The sequence below is a fragment of the Sebastes fasciatus genome, chromosome 1 (assembly GCF_043250625.1).
Source record: "Sebastes fasciatus isolate fSebFas1 chromosome 1, fSebFas1.pri, whole genome shotgun sequence".
NCBI classification, from domain to species: Eukaryota; Metazoa; Chordata; class Actinopteri; order Perciformes; family Sebastidae; genus Sebastes; species Sebastes fasciatus.
In genome coordinates this window covers 35,428,963-35,446,927 of record NC_133795.1, presented here as the reverse complement: position 1 = coordinate 35,446,927, position 17,965 = coordinate 35,428,963, and the positions used below count along the sequence as shown (strand labels likewise).

Sequence of the window (17,965 nt, the reverse complement as noted above, 5' to 3'; positions counted from 1 at the left end):
TGCAACAAAGAGCCCAACTCTTGAGTGCTTTTATAGCTGAAGGAAATGTTTCAGCCCTCTTCTGTATTGCCATTCAGTTTATTTATTTGTCTTTTCTGAGTTAACAGAATCTACACCCATTCATGTTAAAGCCTTTGTACGATGTGTCACATACATCCTGTTTTTTTCTTTAACATTTGGATGTCATTGGTTTGACATCTTCCCTCTCAACGTGCTGCCTCTCCTCTGTTCTTCCCTTTCGCTCTCTGCATGAGGAGCTTCGTTTTGTTTCACAATCCCATTATGTCTGCAATTGGATTTCTGTGGAGCCCTTTAGAGCCGTCTGGCTGAGCTACTAAACCAGCTTTGAATTAAGCAGCTCTTGTGGGCGCTTCCCCTAAAGATGCACAATATCCGTTAACATACAAAGGAGCGCAAGTAAAGGGGAAACATATTAAATTAAAAAAAAAAAAGCAAATAAAAAGTAAATCAAGACTCATTAAAAAAACTCTGTTGATTCACATTTCGTGACACAAAGTGAAAGGATGGGTCGTCCACATCAGGAAGCTCTTTTGAACTCTTTAAATCAGAATTTGGACACCAGTCAATCCCTATTCCCCGTAAGAGGCTGGAGCTCTGCTTTGAATTGCCATGCCATTCTGTTTTCTTTTTGTCCTCCGCTTCCTCTTCTGGTCCCTTTTGATCCTCGGCCCAACATCCCCAGTATCTGCCTCTGACCAGATGGTTTGAAATAAGAGTATTTACAAAGGTATTAGGGCTAAGCATCCCTGCCTTGTTCTCCTCGCCGCTAAGCACTGAAACAAATCATTAGGGTTGATGAAAGCTCAGAGCTTCAGTTAAAGGGTCAGTTCACCCAAATCACATGACAAAAAGGTCATTTTACACTGAGTGCAGCTCAAATGACTTCATTGTATACAGCATGAACGTGATGTCATGATTTCAATTTATGTTTGTAAATTGAGGATGATTGAAGAGTTTGGCATCCATTCTGTCTCCATCCTCGCCTCACCTCCATCCGTCTAGGTTCACATTCCCGTCTATATTACAATACTCACAAACGCACATCATAAGAGTTACCGGAAGCTGTGAAAAGATCTCTTCCTAATGCGATTACAGTGTGAATAATGGGGGACAAAATCCACTGTCCTTGTTCTATTCTAGACCTTATATGAGGCTTCAGCTGTCTGCGTTCCACAAATCAAGTTGGTATTGTCTGGAGTTGCAGTTTTTTGGTTACAAAAGTCCCTCTTTGTGTTTTCCCCTGGACAGTGTTCACTTGCTGAGCTGCAGTAAAGAAGAATTTAATTCTAAAAAGCCTAGACTTTATTCTGTTATTTTTTATAGACAATGAGGACTCTGGAGTAACGTTCAATCTACATATGGGCATATGAGTATTATTTTAAGACTGATTTAAAAAAATAAATAAAAATGTGAACCTGTCCTTAGAGTTGTTGGTTTAAACAGATCTGCAGCCACAAAGGCCTCTCATCAAATGCACCAGCCAATGTCTATTATGGAAGAAGAGATTAATACAGATGGGTGACAAATTAAGTACTGATCATACAATTGCAGCATCCACGGTTCAAGTCTGGCCGGAGAGCTTTGTTTCACATGTTTCTCCGTCTCTCTCTCTCTCCCCTCATTTCCTGTTACCTCTCTACTATATACTCTGTAATAAAGGTATAAAATACCCCAAAACTACTTTAAAACGATTCTGAATTAATTAGAGGACAGACAAACACATGCTGTCATACAGGAAGTGTTTGATCCACCTGTTCCCTTAAGAGACAGGTGTCACTGCAAATCAATACAAACTGATTCGGAGTTATCACTGTTCTACAATGTTGAAACATCCTGATGGGATAACAGGATAACAACGCCCCCATCCATTATGTGAAGCATACTGTATGAAATGACCTTGGCAGTCACCAAATCTCAACCCATCTGAACACCTTTGGGAGATTTGGGAGATGATGATAAACACTAGACAAGGGAATATCATTATGAAGAAATGAGTTACAGATATGGTGGCCCAACACATTACTAAGATGCTTCTTTAATGTGTCACCCATCTGTATGTTCCCAACTTTTGTGTTTCCTAATTTTTACGTTGCAGTGTCGTCATTATGATCCTTGCACTTTTGGTAAAAGTTTTTTTTTTTTACGAATCTTTCTTCTAGTGTTAGAAAATGTATTAGTTTAACATTTCATATGATTGTAGTGTTTTTAAATACCAACTTTGTCTCAAAACCCTTTAATGTTGTCATCAGATGTTAAAGGAAATGAGGAAGTTCTAAGACAGACGCTGTACAATTAATTGATATTTATTGCTCCCAATTTATTTACAGTAAAAGTGCATGATAATTACACACTGTACATACAGTTTTTATATTACAACCCATTATTTTTTTTTCTATAAATATGTGTTGTCACGATACTGGAGTTTTTAGATTTTGTAGTTGTACCAGTGTATCGAAAATGAGGATTGAAACCGTTCAAATATTCAGAATCTAAATTTATATTTTTGATAACAATAGTGAGGAGCATTTAATTCGAGCTCTAAAGTGGTTTGCTAGCCCACTCTGGTCAACATGGCCGCATCCCAGAAATGAGTTCCTTAACTAAACCACAGTCGTGCTGAGAAGCTTTGCATTTGAGCCCATGACTGTTTGGCATTAGTCCATGTGCTGCTGTAGCTGCGACGGCAGCTCCTCCAGGGAGCTGAGACGATGTTCTCCGGGAACGTCAGGTTGGTTATGCTTGTTGTGTCTGTCTAACAGGAACCCGTGGATGCCCACAGACCGAGAGGCGAGGTAATCATTCACATAGTGGTCCCCAACATGAGCGACACTAGCAGCTGGTACTCCACATTTCTGCAGCGCCTGATTAAAGATGGCTGGATTCGGCTTTGCTATACCTGCTTCCTCCGATGTTATCAGAAAGCTGAAGTGAGACAGCAGGCCACAAGCGCGTAAAATCTCTTCTAGGCGGTTATCAAAGTTTGATACCACCCCCAGCTTCAGTCCTAGAGACGAGCAACTCTCCAGGGTCTTCTTTGAGTCGGGAAATACCTAAAAACAAAGCGACAATACACCATTTTTATGTTGTCATTTTCTGTGCAACTTCATTCACTACTGTAAACATTAATATAAAAAGCAAACATTAGTAGAAATGCGCAAAACGACGATGACTGTAATAGCAAATAAGTTAATTTCAAAATGATTCATTCTATGTGTATGCCACATATCATCTGTAATTTACCTCCCAGTTCTCTGCATTGCAGAAGTTGTGATACAGGTTGTGAGCCATTGTATTTAGCAGGGCTGGGTCCTGTACCCTGCACAGGGAGAACGTGTCCCGCACCACCCCCATCCACCAGGACCGTCCATCCAGGCCCTGAGTGACGCCATAGTTCGGATGCCTGCTGGAATGTTGTCGATACGCCTGGAGGAAAGCAGCTTCGACCTCCACGGGACTGAGCTTCAAGCCCACTCGTTCAGCCTCCTTGCAGTACTGCTCTCCCACAGATGCACGCACCTTCAGCAGGGTGTCTTTCACATCCCATAGCACCCAGCGCAGAGGAGCTCGCATTACACCTACAGAGGGAACAACACAGACAAAAGACGGATTCATGTCTATGCAAAACACGAGATGTAAATGTTTAGTAAATGTTTCCTCACTAGGTTGTTTCTATGGGAATGAGTCAGATAAAAGGCTGTGTCTAAAATTGTTGCGTAGTCACTGTATAGTGAACTATACTGTAATTTTTAAATGCTGTCCACATTTCTAGTGTTCATAATCAAATCCGAAATAGTGAAGTCATTCCAATGGGAGTTTGCATGTTCTCCCCGTGTTAGCGTGGGATTTCTCCGGTTTCCTCCCACAGTCCAAAGACATGCAGGTTAATTGTTGACTTTAAATTGCCCGTAGGTGTGAATGTGAGCGTGAATGGTTGTCTGTCTATGTGTCAGCCCTGTGATAGTCTGGAGACCTGTCCAGGGTGTTACATTACAGCATGTAAACATGTTCTAGTAGAAACGCAAAATACAAGTATGAACCTCAAAATGAGCACAATATGGGACCTTTAATATTGCAAAAATGTATAAAAATCAGCATTTCATAGGTTGAAAATGGCTCAACATGCCATCTACTGTTTTAAATCAGCCCTGAACCTTGCAAGGTATGGAAGTTTTTATTGGACTTTATTAGCTGTAACCCACAGAAGACATTCCACAAATATGTACCATGATCTGCAAATATTTCACTATCCACAAACATGTATTTTGTATTTGTGTTGTGTGAAGTCACATTCACAAAAATTCAGGGCGATTTGCAAATACGCATAACTTACTCTGTAAATACGTATTTTAAGGTTTACATGTAAAGTGATATATACGCATTTGTGCATCTATTTCTGCACGTGGAATGCTATTTGTGCATTTGCACATCGCTTCCTGGGCATTTATGGGCCACGTGACATTTGCAACTTTCCTCCCTTTTGTTTACAGAATTTTGTCCGATTGGTACCGCAGCAGATCTGTAGATAATAGTTGTAATCCACAGAAGACAATTCACAAATATGTAACATGATCTGCAAATATTTCACCAGTTGGGACTTATCTATGTCATGAAAGTTATATAAAACATGTTTTAACAGCCTCTAATCTGTCACTGAGCACGTCCTGCCTCTAACCTCCAGCAACCCCTGACCCTGTGCTCTGCTAACGTTACAGATGATCACAGAAGGTTAATGTTAAACCCCTGCTGACGCTCAGTACGACACGCACACGTTGCAGCTGACGTTACGTAGTGAGTGTACGTCACCACTACGTACCAGTACGTTACTAACTACAAGCTGTCGTCACTGTCGTCTTGGTTACCTACAATGTCCTTGTACTCTGTATCACTAGCTAACGTCAAAGCTACTAGTTATTATTGCTACTTATTAACTAATTCACTTATCGGCCTTTGTTTGAAGCTATGTTAGAAAGCTAACGTTACTCCAGCAAACACACGACACAAGTTGTGACAGTTAAAACGTACCGCAGTTATATCTTCACAGCTGTCAGCGGCTGAACAGTTAGCTTCAGATAGCTTCAGTTAGCTTCAGTTAGCCTAGCTGCCTGGTCGGTCTTCTTCTTCGCTGTTTTTTTTACGGTAGCTGCTGCTGTCATTGTCTGGAGCTGTGGCTCTTCTGATGTCCATTCCTCTGTTTAATCTTCCTATCAAATCATATCCCCAAAATTAGTTAATTATCTTCTGCCTCTCCTATTTCCAACCACACATGTTGTTTTTATCCTGGTGCCTGCTTTACACAGGGCTTGTTGTGCAGTAGTAGTACTGCCTGTAATACATCCACCACTACAGCAGGAGGCAGTATGTTCAAAGAGTAGCAACCAAAACTCACATTTAGATTCAAGATTCAAGATTCAAGCCCTTTATTGTCATTGTGTAGCACAACGAAATTAGATTGTGACAATCCCGTAGGTGCTAATGAAAAGATGATACAGTAAAAAAAAGAGATAGTGCAATATAAATATATAAAAAATATAAAAGATAATACAATATAAAATATAAAAATACAATATATATATTGATGAGATGACAGTTTTGCCAGATTATTGCACAAAGTGTCCATCAGATAATTATATAATTATTGCACAGCATCATATAATTATTGCACAGAGTGATCAGCATGTTATTGCACATATCCGTAACAGTAGATTTACACAGGGTTGGTGGGTAAGATGTAAGGAACAGGGTACCGTAACATCCCTGCTCTATTTCAATGTAATATTCTTTCTGTTTCACATGGAATATCTTTTTGGAATAGTCGTGTAAACAATTTATGTTGGAAAAAAGTTTGGATTCTACCACAAAAATGCTTTTTGGGTAAATAAGGTCAAAGAAGTGTCATTTAAAATCATTCATCAATGTTGCCCAGTTAGGTCCCTTTTTGGTTAAATTAAAAAATGATATTGATTTAAGCTGTGCCTTGTGTGATTCCCATACTGAAACTATTGTCCAGCTGTTCTGGAAATGTACACATACCTGTAAACTGTGGCAAGATATCTGTAGATTTATCTTGGAAAATATTATCTGGTGACTTTGAACTTCTACTGGAAATTTTTGTTTTTTGTTTTTAAGGTTCAACACAATATAAAATAAGATAAGATAATATGAGGTATTCCTTTATTAGTCCCGCAGTGGGGACATTTGCAGTGTACAGCAGCAAAGGGGATAGTGCAAAAAACAAGAACACAGTAAAAAAAAAAGAGCCAAACAAAGTGTAACAAAATATGAATCGTAGTATAAAGTATAAATTAGGAGCAGTATATACAGTATTGACAATAAACAGAGAGAATATTTTCTAATCAATCTCAATATTATTGTTGCAAAGTTTTACATTCATAAATGCAAATTTGCGAGAGTTAAACCTCACTTTAATGTTTTTAAGAAAGAAATGGATCTATATATTAATACAATATCTTCTGCAAAACAACAAAAAAGCTAGTAAAACAGTGAGTTTGTGCTCCCGTTTTAATGTTTGTACTTAAGTTACTATTATTTATTTATTCATTTATATTATCCCCTGGCATGTTTTGGGTTTTATGTGTTTTTATTTATTTATTTTTATTTTATGTGTGTTTATTTGTCCCATTATATCCTTTATATGTATTGTCTACCTATGTATTGATTTAATTGTTCTTTGTATTGTTTACAAATTTAAAACAAAGTTAAATGAAAAAAGGGGGTGAAATGTCTTGATGTTGCCTGTTACACACTCCTGTACAGCAGGAGGCGGTCTGCACCTTCAAGCTGTTTGTGATCCACCAACAAAGAAGAAGAAGGAGAAGAAGCAGAGTACGCATGCGCAGAGGTTACCATGCCTGCAGTAAAGTCAACTGGAGCAAAATCAACCTAAACAACTGTTACCCGTGAAGAAAGCATAAAGAGATGTAACCTCATATATTTGATCAAGAAGCCGTGATGACCTGATGTTATTAACATAATGGCTACTCCAGCTATCCGTGTGTTTCGGAGGTTAGAGGGTCTGTTCTGTGTTTACAAACCTCCTGGTGTTCACTGGAAACTCGTCCGGGATGGAGTCGAGGCCAACCTGCTGAAAGGTGAGAAGAGAATAGAAAGCTTTATTGTCATCGTATTAAATACAACAAATACTTGACAAGACTAAACGAGGCAGATAAAATATATAACAGGTAAAACACACTCACAGTTATAAAGTCATAAGTAGATGCAATAAATAAATATAAACAGAAGTGTTACACTAGAAGTATAAAATATTAAATAGATGTAACGTAAACACAGGTAATTGCACTTGTAAAATAGGTAGGGTATAGATGAAATAAATAAAATGTAAACAAAGGTAGTTGCACTTGAGGTGTATATTGCACAGACACATGTATTTCACATTCCTTAATATTTGATCCTCTGGTCCATCAACACTCGCAGAAGGCCTTTTTTATGTAAGACATTTTGACTTGTCACAATAGGAAATGCATAGGTGTACATAATGGAGTGAATGGAGTTTTTTTTAATTATTATTATTTCTATACATTGTAATAGCATCAATGTGGGGAGTTAATTAGAGGTGACATTTTTTTTTTTTTTTTTATTGAAGATAATTCATTTACAAACATTAAGGCATTGTAATCTAACCTCAATACTTCTAACATACATGGCACAATTGGATAGGAAAGATAACTTAAATTATGAAAAATAATATAATAACAAAAATAAAAGAGGGTAGATGGCTGCTTTGATTTCAGGGTCACTCTCACTGGAGCACTTGAATAGAGCCGAGCCGGCGTTAGTGTTATTAATATAACACCTGTGCTTCTCCTACTATGACAAGTCAACATGTCTGCTGTGAAAAAGGCCCGTTATATTTCTATGTCTTGTGACAGTGAGGCATGAACAGCTACTGTGCTGAGCAGCAACAGTTAACAACAAGTCACTCAGCATTGTCTTTAACCTTTGACCCCTGTATGTGTCCCCTGTATGTGTCTCCTCGCAGGTTTAAATGCTACACCGTCCCAGCCACTTCCTCAGGAGGTCCGCTTCTTGGCGCACCCAGTCAGTGAGACTGAAGCACCCAAGGGACTCACACTGTCTGCATCCTCTGTGCCAGTACTGTCCAAGCATCCTTTGGGTATGTGTGTCCACTTCACTGCATATAGCTTCATCTCCTGGGTCACCAGCTTATTATACACATCACCACACAAGTCTTATCATGTGATGCTGTCTGCTCTAAGGACAGACTCTTATCATTTATATTTGTTGCTACAGTGCACTGCCAAATCTCTGGCTATGTTTATATGTACAACTCATACCATGTGTAGTTTACTTTCAATTTGATGTTAGTAAAAATCATGAATTGGTTTGATCACATTCAGCCTCTAGATGTCACCTTCTCCCACCCCTGTTCCATTACGTTTACTCCACAACAAGTTGTTGCCAGGCACTTACCGTCAAACTCAGTTTTCAACCACTTTTTTGCTATACTAACTGGTAACTTGATTGTTGATGACACAGAGATACCACGTGATACCAACATTGGGTAACACTTCATTTTACGGGTCTGCAAATTTCATTGTAATTAGATGATAATTAGCAAGTACAGATTTGAAATTTCTTTGGAATTACTGACAAATTACCCCAATATTTACCTAAATTTAGCGAAAATAACTGTATTATAAACATTATTTAATGATTATATTCCGGTATTTCGCAATAGCTGGTAATTTATTTAATACTTTTACAAAGTTAATTGATATGCTTTATTTCCATGTCTGCTGATAAATAGATAATAATTAGCAAATAACTTACTTGAAATTTCTTAAAAAACTCCCTGAATCATGACATTAGCTACCAGGTTACATTTGTGTAGACAATAAGTCACACAATGGTGAGATCTGTGCCTGATCAGAAGTGTCTTCTATTAGTTTTGGTTTTCCACCTCCGATGAAGAGCAGCCGCTTCTCAAGCCTAAGGGCTCTATTTTAACCATTATATGCTATTTTAGCATTTAATTATTAAATAATGTTTATAATATAGTAATTTTCAATAGGTAAATATTGGAGTAATTTGGCAGTAATTCCAAAGAAACTTCAAATAGGTTACTTGGTGCTAACCTTTAGAGCCTTACATGGTCAAACACCCCAGTATATCACTGACCTCCTCCTCCCTTACACACCAAATCGGGCTCTTAGGTCTACTGACCAAAAACCTCTGGCAGTCCCACAAACCCACTACTGTATAAAACCCGAGGTGACCGTGCCTTTCAAGCTGTTGCAGTGAGAGAATGTTTGCTCGTACGTACATCTAGTGGCATTGCCTATACATATCATCATCTGTCATGTCTTCAGTAATGAAATGGAATGACTCAATGATATAAATATGTCTGTGCACACTGACTGTATATGAGTGAATAAAATGTGTTTATTCTGTGTATTTTAGTGACTGGACCTGAATTCCAGCGTATTAAAGTTGGAGTAGGACATCGCCTGGATGCTTTTTCTTCTGGTGTTCTGGGTACGATTTTAGAGCCGATCGCATGAGAAAACCGATTCCTACATTAAGTATGAAGTCTCTCAGAATATTCACACCTTTTTCTAACTTTAGTTCTTGCTGTTGGGAATGGAAACAAGACCTTGAATGATCTCTACAGAACACGAGTCACGAGGGTAATTTAGCATTTCTGCTGGTTTTACATCAGCCGCAGTGAAGAAACAATATACACAGGTTTAATGCTGTTTGTTATGTTTCAGGATTACACTCTGGAGGGTGAATTTGGGACTGCGACAGATGATTTCTCTCACACAGGCAGAGTTGTGGAAAGGTCCACCTACGGTAGGATATCTTGATTTTTTCCTTGTATGTTTTCATCAGTTTATTCACTAAATAACACAGTTTTAGATCATTACAGCTGAGAATTAATAACTTATTTAAAGGAACAGTGTGTAACATTTTTGGGGATCTATTGGCAGAGATGGACTATAATAATCATGACTATGTTTTCATTAATGTATAATCATCTGAAACTAAGAATCGTTGTGTTTTCGTTAGCTTAGAATGAGTCCTTCATATCTACATAGAGAGCTGGTCCTCTTCACGGAGTCCGCCATATTGCTCCACCATATTTCTCCAGTAGCCCAGAATGGACAAACCAAACTCTGGTTCTAAAGAGAGCCTTTCATGTTTTTACGTTCCCTGAAGGCCGCCGTAGTTCTCCGACACGCTTGTGAAACTGTGGTAATGTGAGTCGAGTGCACTCAGTGGCTCAGTCTTGAAAAGGGAGGAGTGAGCAGAGGGGTACTCAGTTGGTTGCAATCTGCAACCACACCACTAGATGTTGCCAAATCCTACACACTGTCCCTTTAAGCTCACTGAATCAGTTATTGTGCCTTTGACTGCATCTCACTCTAAAATATTGTTGTGTTCAACAGGTCACATCACACAGGATAAGCTGGACAGAGTCTTGGCGATGCTGCAGGGAGCCAATCAAAAGGCCTTGTTAATGTAACTACACTTAATATCCATTACAGTTCTATAAATCTAATATTGATATTATACTGTTTGTGTTAAATTCCTCTTTAGTAAACTGACTTTTGAAAGAGATCCATGCACATATGATCAGTCCTCAGTGCTTTGTTCAGAGCCTCAGTAAAGTGGTAAATGATTATTTGTATATGCAAGTAGATGAATGTTGTTTTTTCTATACAGGTATTCCAACATGGACATGAGCTCACAGGAAGCCTACGAGATGGCTGTGCAAGGTTTACTGGGTCCTGAGGGGAAATCGGAGCCTATTCTGACAGGCTTGCGTTGCGTTCACTTCCAGCCCCCCAACTTCACTTTAGGTAAATAATCTTCATTTCACAATTTTAAATATGCAAATCATCAAGGGATACTTACTGATATTTTTTGTCTCTGATCTTACAGAGGTCCAGTGTCTAAACGAAACTCAGAAATATTTGCGCAAAGTTGTGCACGAGATAGGACTGGAGCTGCGCAGCACAGCTGCCTGTAAAGGTGTTAGACGGACCAGAGACGGCCCCTTCACCCTGCAGGACGCCCTGACTCATCACCACTGGACTGCTTCTGATGTTACACAGGCCATCAGACAATACCACTCCTCTAAAAAAAAAAAAAGAAGCCCCACACAGATCAAGCAGCCAGCGTCACAACCACCAGAAGAGTGTTGACAGTTAACAAAATGAAACCAGCGACGAAGCCGCAGCAGGTAGAATTAAATAACTTTGAGCAGCAGGTAATGCAAGTCACAGAACAATACAATCTCTACAATGGCTCTCTGAGTCTGAACTTCAGTTGGAAAAGAGATGTGAAAAACCAGACGCAACAGGACGCTGACTTTCGTTGACTTAACAGCCACATATGTCGCTGTTAACAAGCAATTTCTGATTCTTACAAACAGTCCCTTTTAAAAGGTTTTTGGTAACAATGTATCTTACATGTCTGTAATTTCCCTGTAACTGTCCCCAATAATTTTTAGGTGGTTGATACTAATTATGGGGAAAATAGGAAGTTCCTTGTAAACAGTAAATATTCATTATTAATTGGAAAAATTCTTCTTCATATATGTTCTTATATATATATATATATATATATATGAAATTAATTTGAAAGTATTCTGAAATTACAGCCCTGTAAAAAGATAAAGCGTTTATCTTGTTTTCTGATGTTTCACATGGAGACAATGTTTACAAGTTCCAGTCTAAAAACTGAATTATCAGAATAACTGACAGCAACCAGATTGATTGTCCTGGTGGGTAAATCATGTGAAGTCAGAGCCAATCATTGATAATTGGATTTAGTGTGATCATTTGTGTCCTCTGATGATGTTTCCCAGCCTTTCTGTTTCCCATAAAAGCTCTTCTGGGATGTTATGAGGTTATTGCAGTGGCGCCATTGTTGTCATGCTCTTCATACCATTGAAGGGCTTGTTTTGTTCCCACGGGAACACTGTTGTCTTTGTCAGTCTGGTAAACACACAACTTTCCACGAGGACGCAAATGAACTACACAAGCACGCAGTCGTCATTCTGGAGATTTATTAAGCATGATGCATGACATTAGAACAATTTGATTAAAGGTATTCAGCCACACAAGTTACAGGGAAATACACAAACATAATAAAAACAATTTTACATGTATATTTAAAGCCTGTTCATTGTTATACCACCACTGTCTTTAATTATAGAGGAGTTGAAATGTATTTATGATTATCTGGCCAATCTGGCAGCTGTGTGACAACTGCACTGATGCCATTCATTTAGAACAGATGGTAAACATGCCAAATCATAATAAACTTACTGTGATTATTGAATAACAGCTACAACAAATATGCTCTTATTGCACAAGTTACTTGTAAACACTGAAATATTCTACAAAGAGCAATGTTAATTATATAAAATACTCCTCATTCTGGTAGATCCTTGATAATATCATTGTGGGTCCATGTTTTGTAACTTCCAAGTGATAATTTGCCTTCAGCAACAGCAAAATGTAAAGCTCCATACATACTACATACACATTTAATATATATTTGTGTCATGAAAGTAGCATTAAGAATAGACATGATAAAACAAATACTCAATAGCTGTACAATATAGAGGATTCTCTTTGAGGAAACATATTTTTTCAACTATTCAGGACCTGAGAAAACAGAAAATACTAACAATTTAGTTTCTCAGTGAGATTAGTTAATGAATCTTAAACTAATCTCACTAGTACCCCATTTGAGAAACACTGCTCTAAATCAATAATGCACTTTTAAGGCTTGGTAGAAATAACAAAACAGCTAGAGGTCATTGTGAAAAGGAACTTGTATACATTTGCACAAGTTATTACAATTTGCAATATAATTGATTAAGTAACTAAAGATGGTTTGAGTACCAGTTTTAGTTGTGATGTACATGAAAGCTCTCTGAAAAGCCAGTCCAGCCAGTACGGTATGTTCACTATGTGAAGGATTTCTCCACTTCACTGAGTTTTTAAACATCTTGTTCAGCAACATCCGGATTTTCTCTGTTGGGGCTCTTTGTGTAACACCAAGTCCTCCTCTCTTGTGTCAACCTTCTGACTCAACATCCTGGCAACAACCCAACAACAACAACAACAACAACAACACAATCAGTTGCATCATTGACAGCATGCAACATTACAACACAAACAATATTAAAGGACATGCTTTAAAAGAACTCATACAGGTGTGATAGACGGCACAAAACAAAGGAAGTGTCAGTGAGATGTGTTACCTGGCCACAGTTTCCAAACAGTGAACCACGTTTTCTCCCGTGGCAGCGCTACACTCCATGAATTCAAAGTTGTATTCCTGTGGAGGTAAAAAACGTTGCTTTTAGTGTGGTTGATAATCAGAACCATCTAGTTATATTCTGAGCTATAAGTGTGCGAGGAAGCAAACACCACGGATCAATACCTTAGCGAGAGCTTCCGCCTTCTCAGTGTTAACCTGCCGCTCTGCATGATCACACTTATTGCCAGCAAGTAAAATGGTCACGTTCTCTGATGCCCCTTCCTGCAGAACACAGATTAGTTTCATTATTGTTTCATCTCTCTACGGACCAATCTGACTTTGTGGACGGGTTCACATGTTTCAGAAATTTAGGACCCATGTGCTCTAAATCCTAAAGAAAAGTTTTTTGTTTGCTCTCAAATAAATAACACTGAAAATGATATCCATTACAAATATCAATATTACAATGCAAAGTATTGTTGATGCATATTTGACATTTTTATAACAGATGTCACTGATATAGATATTGCTTGTAGCTACTGTAAATATGTGCCGCTGTATTAAATATAGAATTCAGCATATGTTTGTCATTTTTTCTTTAATTTAGACTATATTCAGATAGGAAGATTTTGAATTGATTAAGTAAGCATAACCATTTAAAGCTTCAGTAGGCAACATGTTTTTGGCATCATTGGGCAAAAGTTCAATAATAACCTTTCAGCATATTGTAATTCAAGTGTTCTGAGAGAAAACTAGACTTCTGCACCTCCTCATGGCTCTGTTATCAGGCTTTAAAATATCTAGCCTGTGATGAGAGACTTTGGCCAATCACAGGTCATTTCAGAGAGAGAGAGAGCTTTCCTATTGGCTGTGCTCCGGCTGGTGGGCGGTGCTTGGTATTTCCTCAATTGATCTCAACACGCCTGCCGGGTCACAAACTTTCTAACTTTACAGCTAAACCTTGCACTACAAGATGTTTCTGAAAACATTTGAGGAGAGAAATAGGCATTACAGTAACAGAATTTGGATTCATATTTGATCAGCGCTGCCTAGTTTGACCATTTGATCGGAGTTCGCGAGTGATTGACTCATGGCTCTCGTAGACGGCAGCTGGACGGCAGACTCAAAGTCAGCTCCTCCGGTAGGTGAAATCTTGCAGATGCCATTAGGAGCAGCGAAGGACACAGAGGCACATGATTTTTTTCAGATTACCTGTCTCATGCACTACTGTCAGGATATTGTGACCGTTTTATAAAAATAACTTTTTAAAATCATATTTGCTCCATTTCTACCACCTGCTGCTTTAATTAAACGCTGGGTATCGAACTTAAATGCCTTCATGTGTCTCTAGCAGTAGCAATGAACACCTGGTTAGATTTTTAGATTTGACTAATTTTTCTTTGACCTTTAACTTTAACTAGAAGAGGCACTTCTGAAGAATCTGTGGTGTGAATGCTGGATGCTGAAAAGCTGATGCTACCCTGCATTGCTGGCTGTAATCTGTATAAAGATGGTAGAGTAGTTTTAGCCATTTTGTTTAAGAAAAGTTTATGTATGACTGCTTTGGGTTAAGGCATTGAATTCTGATGTGTGAAAAACACTTTTATAATCCTGAATGTGAAATATAAAAGAAGCATTACATTGGCATGGCTATTGGAAAATGATAAAGCAGGAGAGCACTGTTGCAATTTTACTTTAATGTCTGGCCTTGAATAAAAACCTGTAGTTTCAACATCTGTAACAATATAAACACAGCCAGTAAGTGTGGCGATAACATACCTGAATACAGTTTGCCCAGTAGCTCACTGCAGAAAAACTCTGAGAGGAAGTGATGTCATACATCAAGAGGAATGCGTGGGCTTTGTGGAAAACCTGTCTTGTGATGCTGTGAAACCTTTGAAGGATGACAAAGAATGAAACCAGAGAGGCCAACTGTGCTTAAAGGGTTATTTTTAAATCAGGAGAGGCCACTTAACAGCAGGCCCTGATTAAACAGCCTAAAGGTGTTGAGGTGTGTGTATACTATATACTATGTACTGGTTAGTTGAGTTTACAGAGACTTCACTCAAGCTTTTTGTCATGGAAAGCATTGTAGACATCTTCCCTGGAGAGACACAGCGATTGCACAAATTGCCTCCACAATGCAACACTTTAATAACACGTTATTATATTTTATAGTGGTTTTACATGAGGAATGATGATTTGGTGCGTACATCTCGGTACTGACTGGTGGCAATCCTTTTTCAGTCCTGGTTGATAGCAGTCTGGAGTATTGTTGTTGAAAACACTACGCTTCAAGTTAGGGATGCATCGATCTGACTTTTTTAGTCTCGATACCGATAGCGATACCTGGGCTTTGGGTATGGGCCGATACTGAGTACCGATCCGATACCAGTGTTTCATTAATAAGCTGTATGCCTCACTGTGTGGAAGTGACTGGGATCATTCTGTTATGCGTAAGAAAACATCAGGTTTGACTTAAACATCACTTTCCTAACTTTGTAGAACAAAATATAACAAATAAATACACAGATAACATAACATAAATTTAGTTAATTGTTATGTATTATTAAAATAATAAATCATGCACCAACGACTTGGCAAAAAAAAATCTTCAAAATTAATCAGGAATTACAATTAAAGAGTAAACCTTTTTAATGCAGCAACAAATTGGTCAAAACTGAAACAGGAATTCAAATTCCAGTAAATAATGTATATAGTTTATAAACATAAAATTGAATTGAATAGATTGTCACAGATATCCGATCCAGCTATTTGGGTCAGTATCGGCCCGACATCCGATCTGGTATCCGTATCAGTGCATCCCTAATTAAAGCTTTCAGAGTTGTGTTCATAGCATTTATTTCTCGGGAACGTTGCCACAGACACCCAGTTACTGATGCTGCAAATATATAACATTGCATTGATAGATAGTGACTTAAGAGACATTTATATCAATGGAAATCTTCAAGTTTAAGGTGACTCTCTGTGAACTCTATATGGACATTGAACCTCAATGGAACCTCTGCATACTTCAACAGTTAACATCTGTTGTGTTAATTCCAGCAAGCGAAACATTGCTGAGGTGTGGCAAACCGGTTCTGAAACAAGTTCCAACCTGGCCTGAGGGAGACCGCTCAAATGTTTTGAGCACATTTTCTGGCACATGTTCAGTAAGGCTGCTGCCCGTGGTGAGTCATAATTACAGTATCTGTGATTGTGTGCTACAATAGCAAGTGCACAGAGGATGTTACTTTATTATGCATTCTCACATGTGGTCATCAGAAGTCTGAGCTGACCGCCAAGGTGTACGCACCGCTGAGAACACAGGACGCTGCCTTCAGATTGAGACAACCTGTCCTGGGCCACCAGAGTGCATCTATCCACCACCACGTTCACAACATTCAGACCATCATATAAAGACCATCATAGTGCACAATATATGCTGTATATCAGGCCCGATAAATTATCGTCCAATAATGGGAAATTGATAATATTATGTATTATTCTGATAATTAAATTATAGCCGATAAATTATCGGAAAATGAAAAGAAAACGTACCTTTCTTGACCCGCTGTATCCCACAACTGTAGCACCACAGGTTTTCCATCCACCACCACAGTCCACATGCAGGAATCAAGTCCTACAAAATGTAATTATGTAACATCATTCTGTACACATTTATGGGAATATGATAGTATAAAGATAAGGATCTTACCAATAGAGGCGGGTATTTCTAAAGAAAACTTCCCACTTTGAGCTCTTTTCATGAAGGAGGATTTACCCACACTGCTGTCTCCGACCATCATCACATTGAAAGCGTTTGCTCTGAGATCTGCTCCTCTGGAGTCACCTGCTGAAAACAACACATTCTATTTCTATTTCTACCCATCAAACTCCCCTCTCTCGTTATCTGACTGCCACGTGTTAAGTATTAATGTTCAGTTTACCCAGAGAAAACTTGTGTTGACTCTCTTGACCGAGGACGATTTCAGCATAAGGGCGTTGAACTGGAGTCCCTGGTTCAGGAGTCTTCTCACTGTGGAACAGACAACCGAGCGTAGTTCAAACAAAACACAACACTAAATATTAGTCACATTCAGGCGAGTTTTTAGTTGTCAGACATCAGCATCCCCACCAAACCACATGTTCATATTTGATGTTGAGATAAAAACAAAAACTACATAAAAGGAACGCAAAACTGTTAGAGATACTGCCACTTACTTTTACACACAATCCTCATTTTCATGTTTATAGTAATATATTTTGTTTTATTTATTTCATCACTTTTTAATCTAACAATTTATTGTCATTTTATCTTTTCATTGTCTTTCTATCTTATTAATGTTATTCTATCTATTATTGTCATTTCATCTTATCTTATGCGACTTTGATTGCTGAGCTGACCTGTTCTCTCATCCTGTACATCTCATTGTACCGTTGACCCTGTTATGTGATAACCTGATATATAGTAACATATTTACAAAAATACATATTACAAGGTTGTGGTCAAGGTTGCTTTGATTGTCTCCCAAAAGAGAAAACTGTCTGGGATTAAAATTAGACATGTCACAAAAGACATTATAGCAAACACAAAACACACCTCCCAACAGGAAAAACACACTTTAATAATTTACAAGCCTCCAAACACACATCTCACTTTACA

At 38.3% G+C, this 17,965-nt stretch overlaps 3 protein-coding genes across 7 annotated transcripts in view; 1 reads left to right on the top strand and 2 right to left on the bottom strand.

Annotated features, from left to right (window-relative positions):
* Positions 1-2,317: 2,317 nt before the first annotated feature.
* Positions 2,318-5,354, bottom strand: hdhd3 (haloacid dehalogenase-like hydrolase domain containing 3). Of its 2 annotated transcripts, none has more exons than XM_074645932.1 (3): positions 5,044-5,354; positions 3,262-3,596; positions 2,318-3,071 (listed from the first exon to the last, which is right to left on the bottom strand). In XM_074645932.1, the coding sequence occupies exons 2-3, from the start codon at positions 3,589-3,591 to the stop codon at positions 2,676-2,678; spliced, it is 726 nt and encodes a 241-aa protein (XP_074502033.1). In that variant the 5' UTR covers positions 3,592-3,596; positions 5,044-5,354; the 3' UTR covers positions 2,318-2,675. The 2 variants fall into 2 exon arrangements, with proteins under 2 accessions (XP_074502033.1, XP_074502042.1); XM_074645941.1 differs by lacking the exon at positions 5,044-5,354 and adding an exon at positions 3,681-3,931.
* A 1,513-nt stretch (positions 5,355-6,867) lies between these two features.
* On the top strand, positions 6,868-12,196 carry trub2 (TruB pseudouridine (psi) synthase family member 2). The gene is made up of 8 exons (XM_074646199.1): positions 6,868-7,130; positions 8,039-8,173; positions 9,481-9,555; positions 9,646-9,707; positions 9,792-9,873; positions 10,470-10,542; positions 10,747-10,883; positions 10,966-12,196. Exons 1-8 carry the CDS (start codon positions 7,013-7,015, stop codon positions 11,226-11,228), a joined length of 945 nt encoding a protein of 314 aa, XP_074502300.1. The 5' UTR covers positions 6,868-7,012; the 3' UTR covers positions 11,229-12,196.
* rab44 (RAB44, member RAS oncogene family) overlaps positions 12,081-17,965 on the bottom strand; it is an 82,282-nt gene continuing 76,397 nt past the window's right edge. For 3 of the 4 annotated variants that reach the window (XM_074646116.1, XM_074646105.1, XM_074646135.1), the window contains 7 exons: positions 17,250-17,338; positions 17,018-17,155; positions 16,861-16,942; positions 15,079-15,193; positions 13,483-13,581; positions 13,301-13,377; positions 12,081-13,134 (listed from right to left, as the gene is read on the bottom strand). In XM_074646116.1, coding sequence (XP_074502217.1) covers positions 13,050-13,134; positions 13,301-13,377; positions 13,483-13,581; positions 15,079-15,193; positions 16,861-16,942; positions 17,018-17,155; positions 17,250-17,338 — 685 coding nt within the window. In that variant the 3' untranslated portion in view covers positions 12,081-13,049. The remainder of the gene's footprint in view (positions 13,135-13,300; positions 13,378-13,482; positions 13,582-15,078; positions 15,194-16,860; positions 16,943-17,017; positions 17,156-17,249; positions 17,339-17,965) is intronic. The other variant, XM_074646126.1, reaches the window with a different exon arrangement.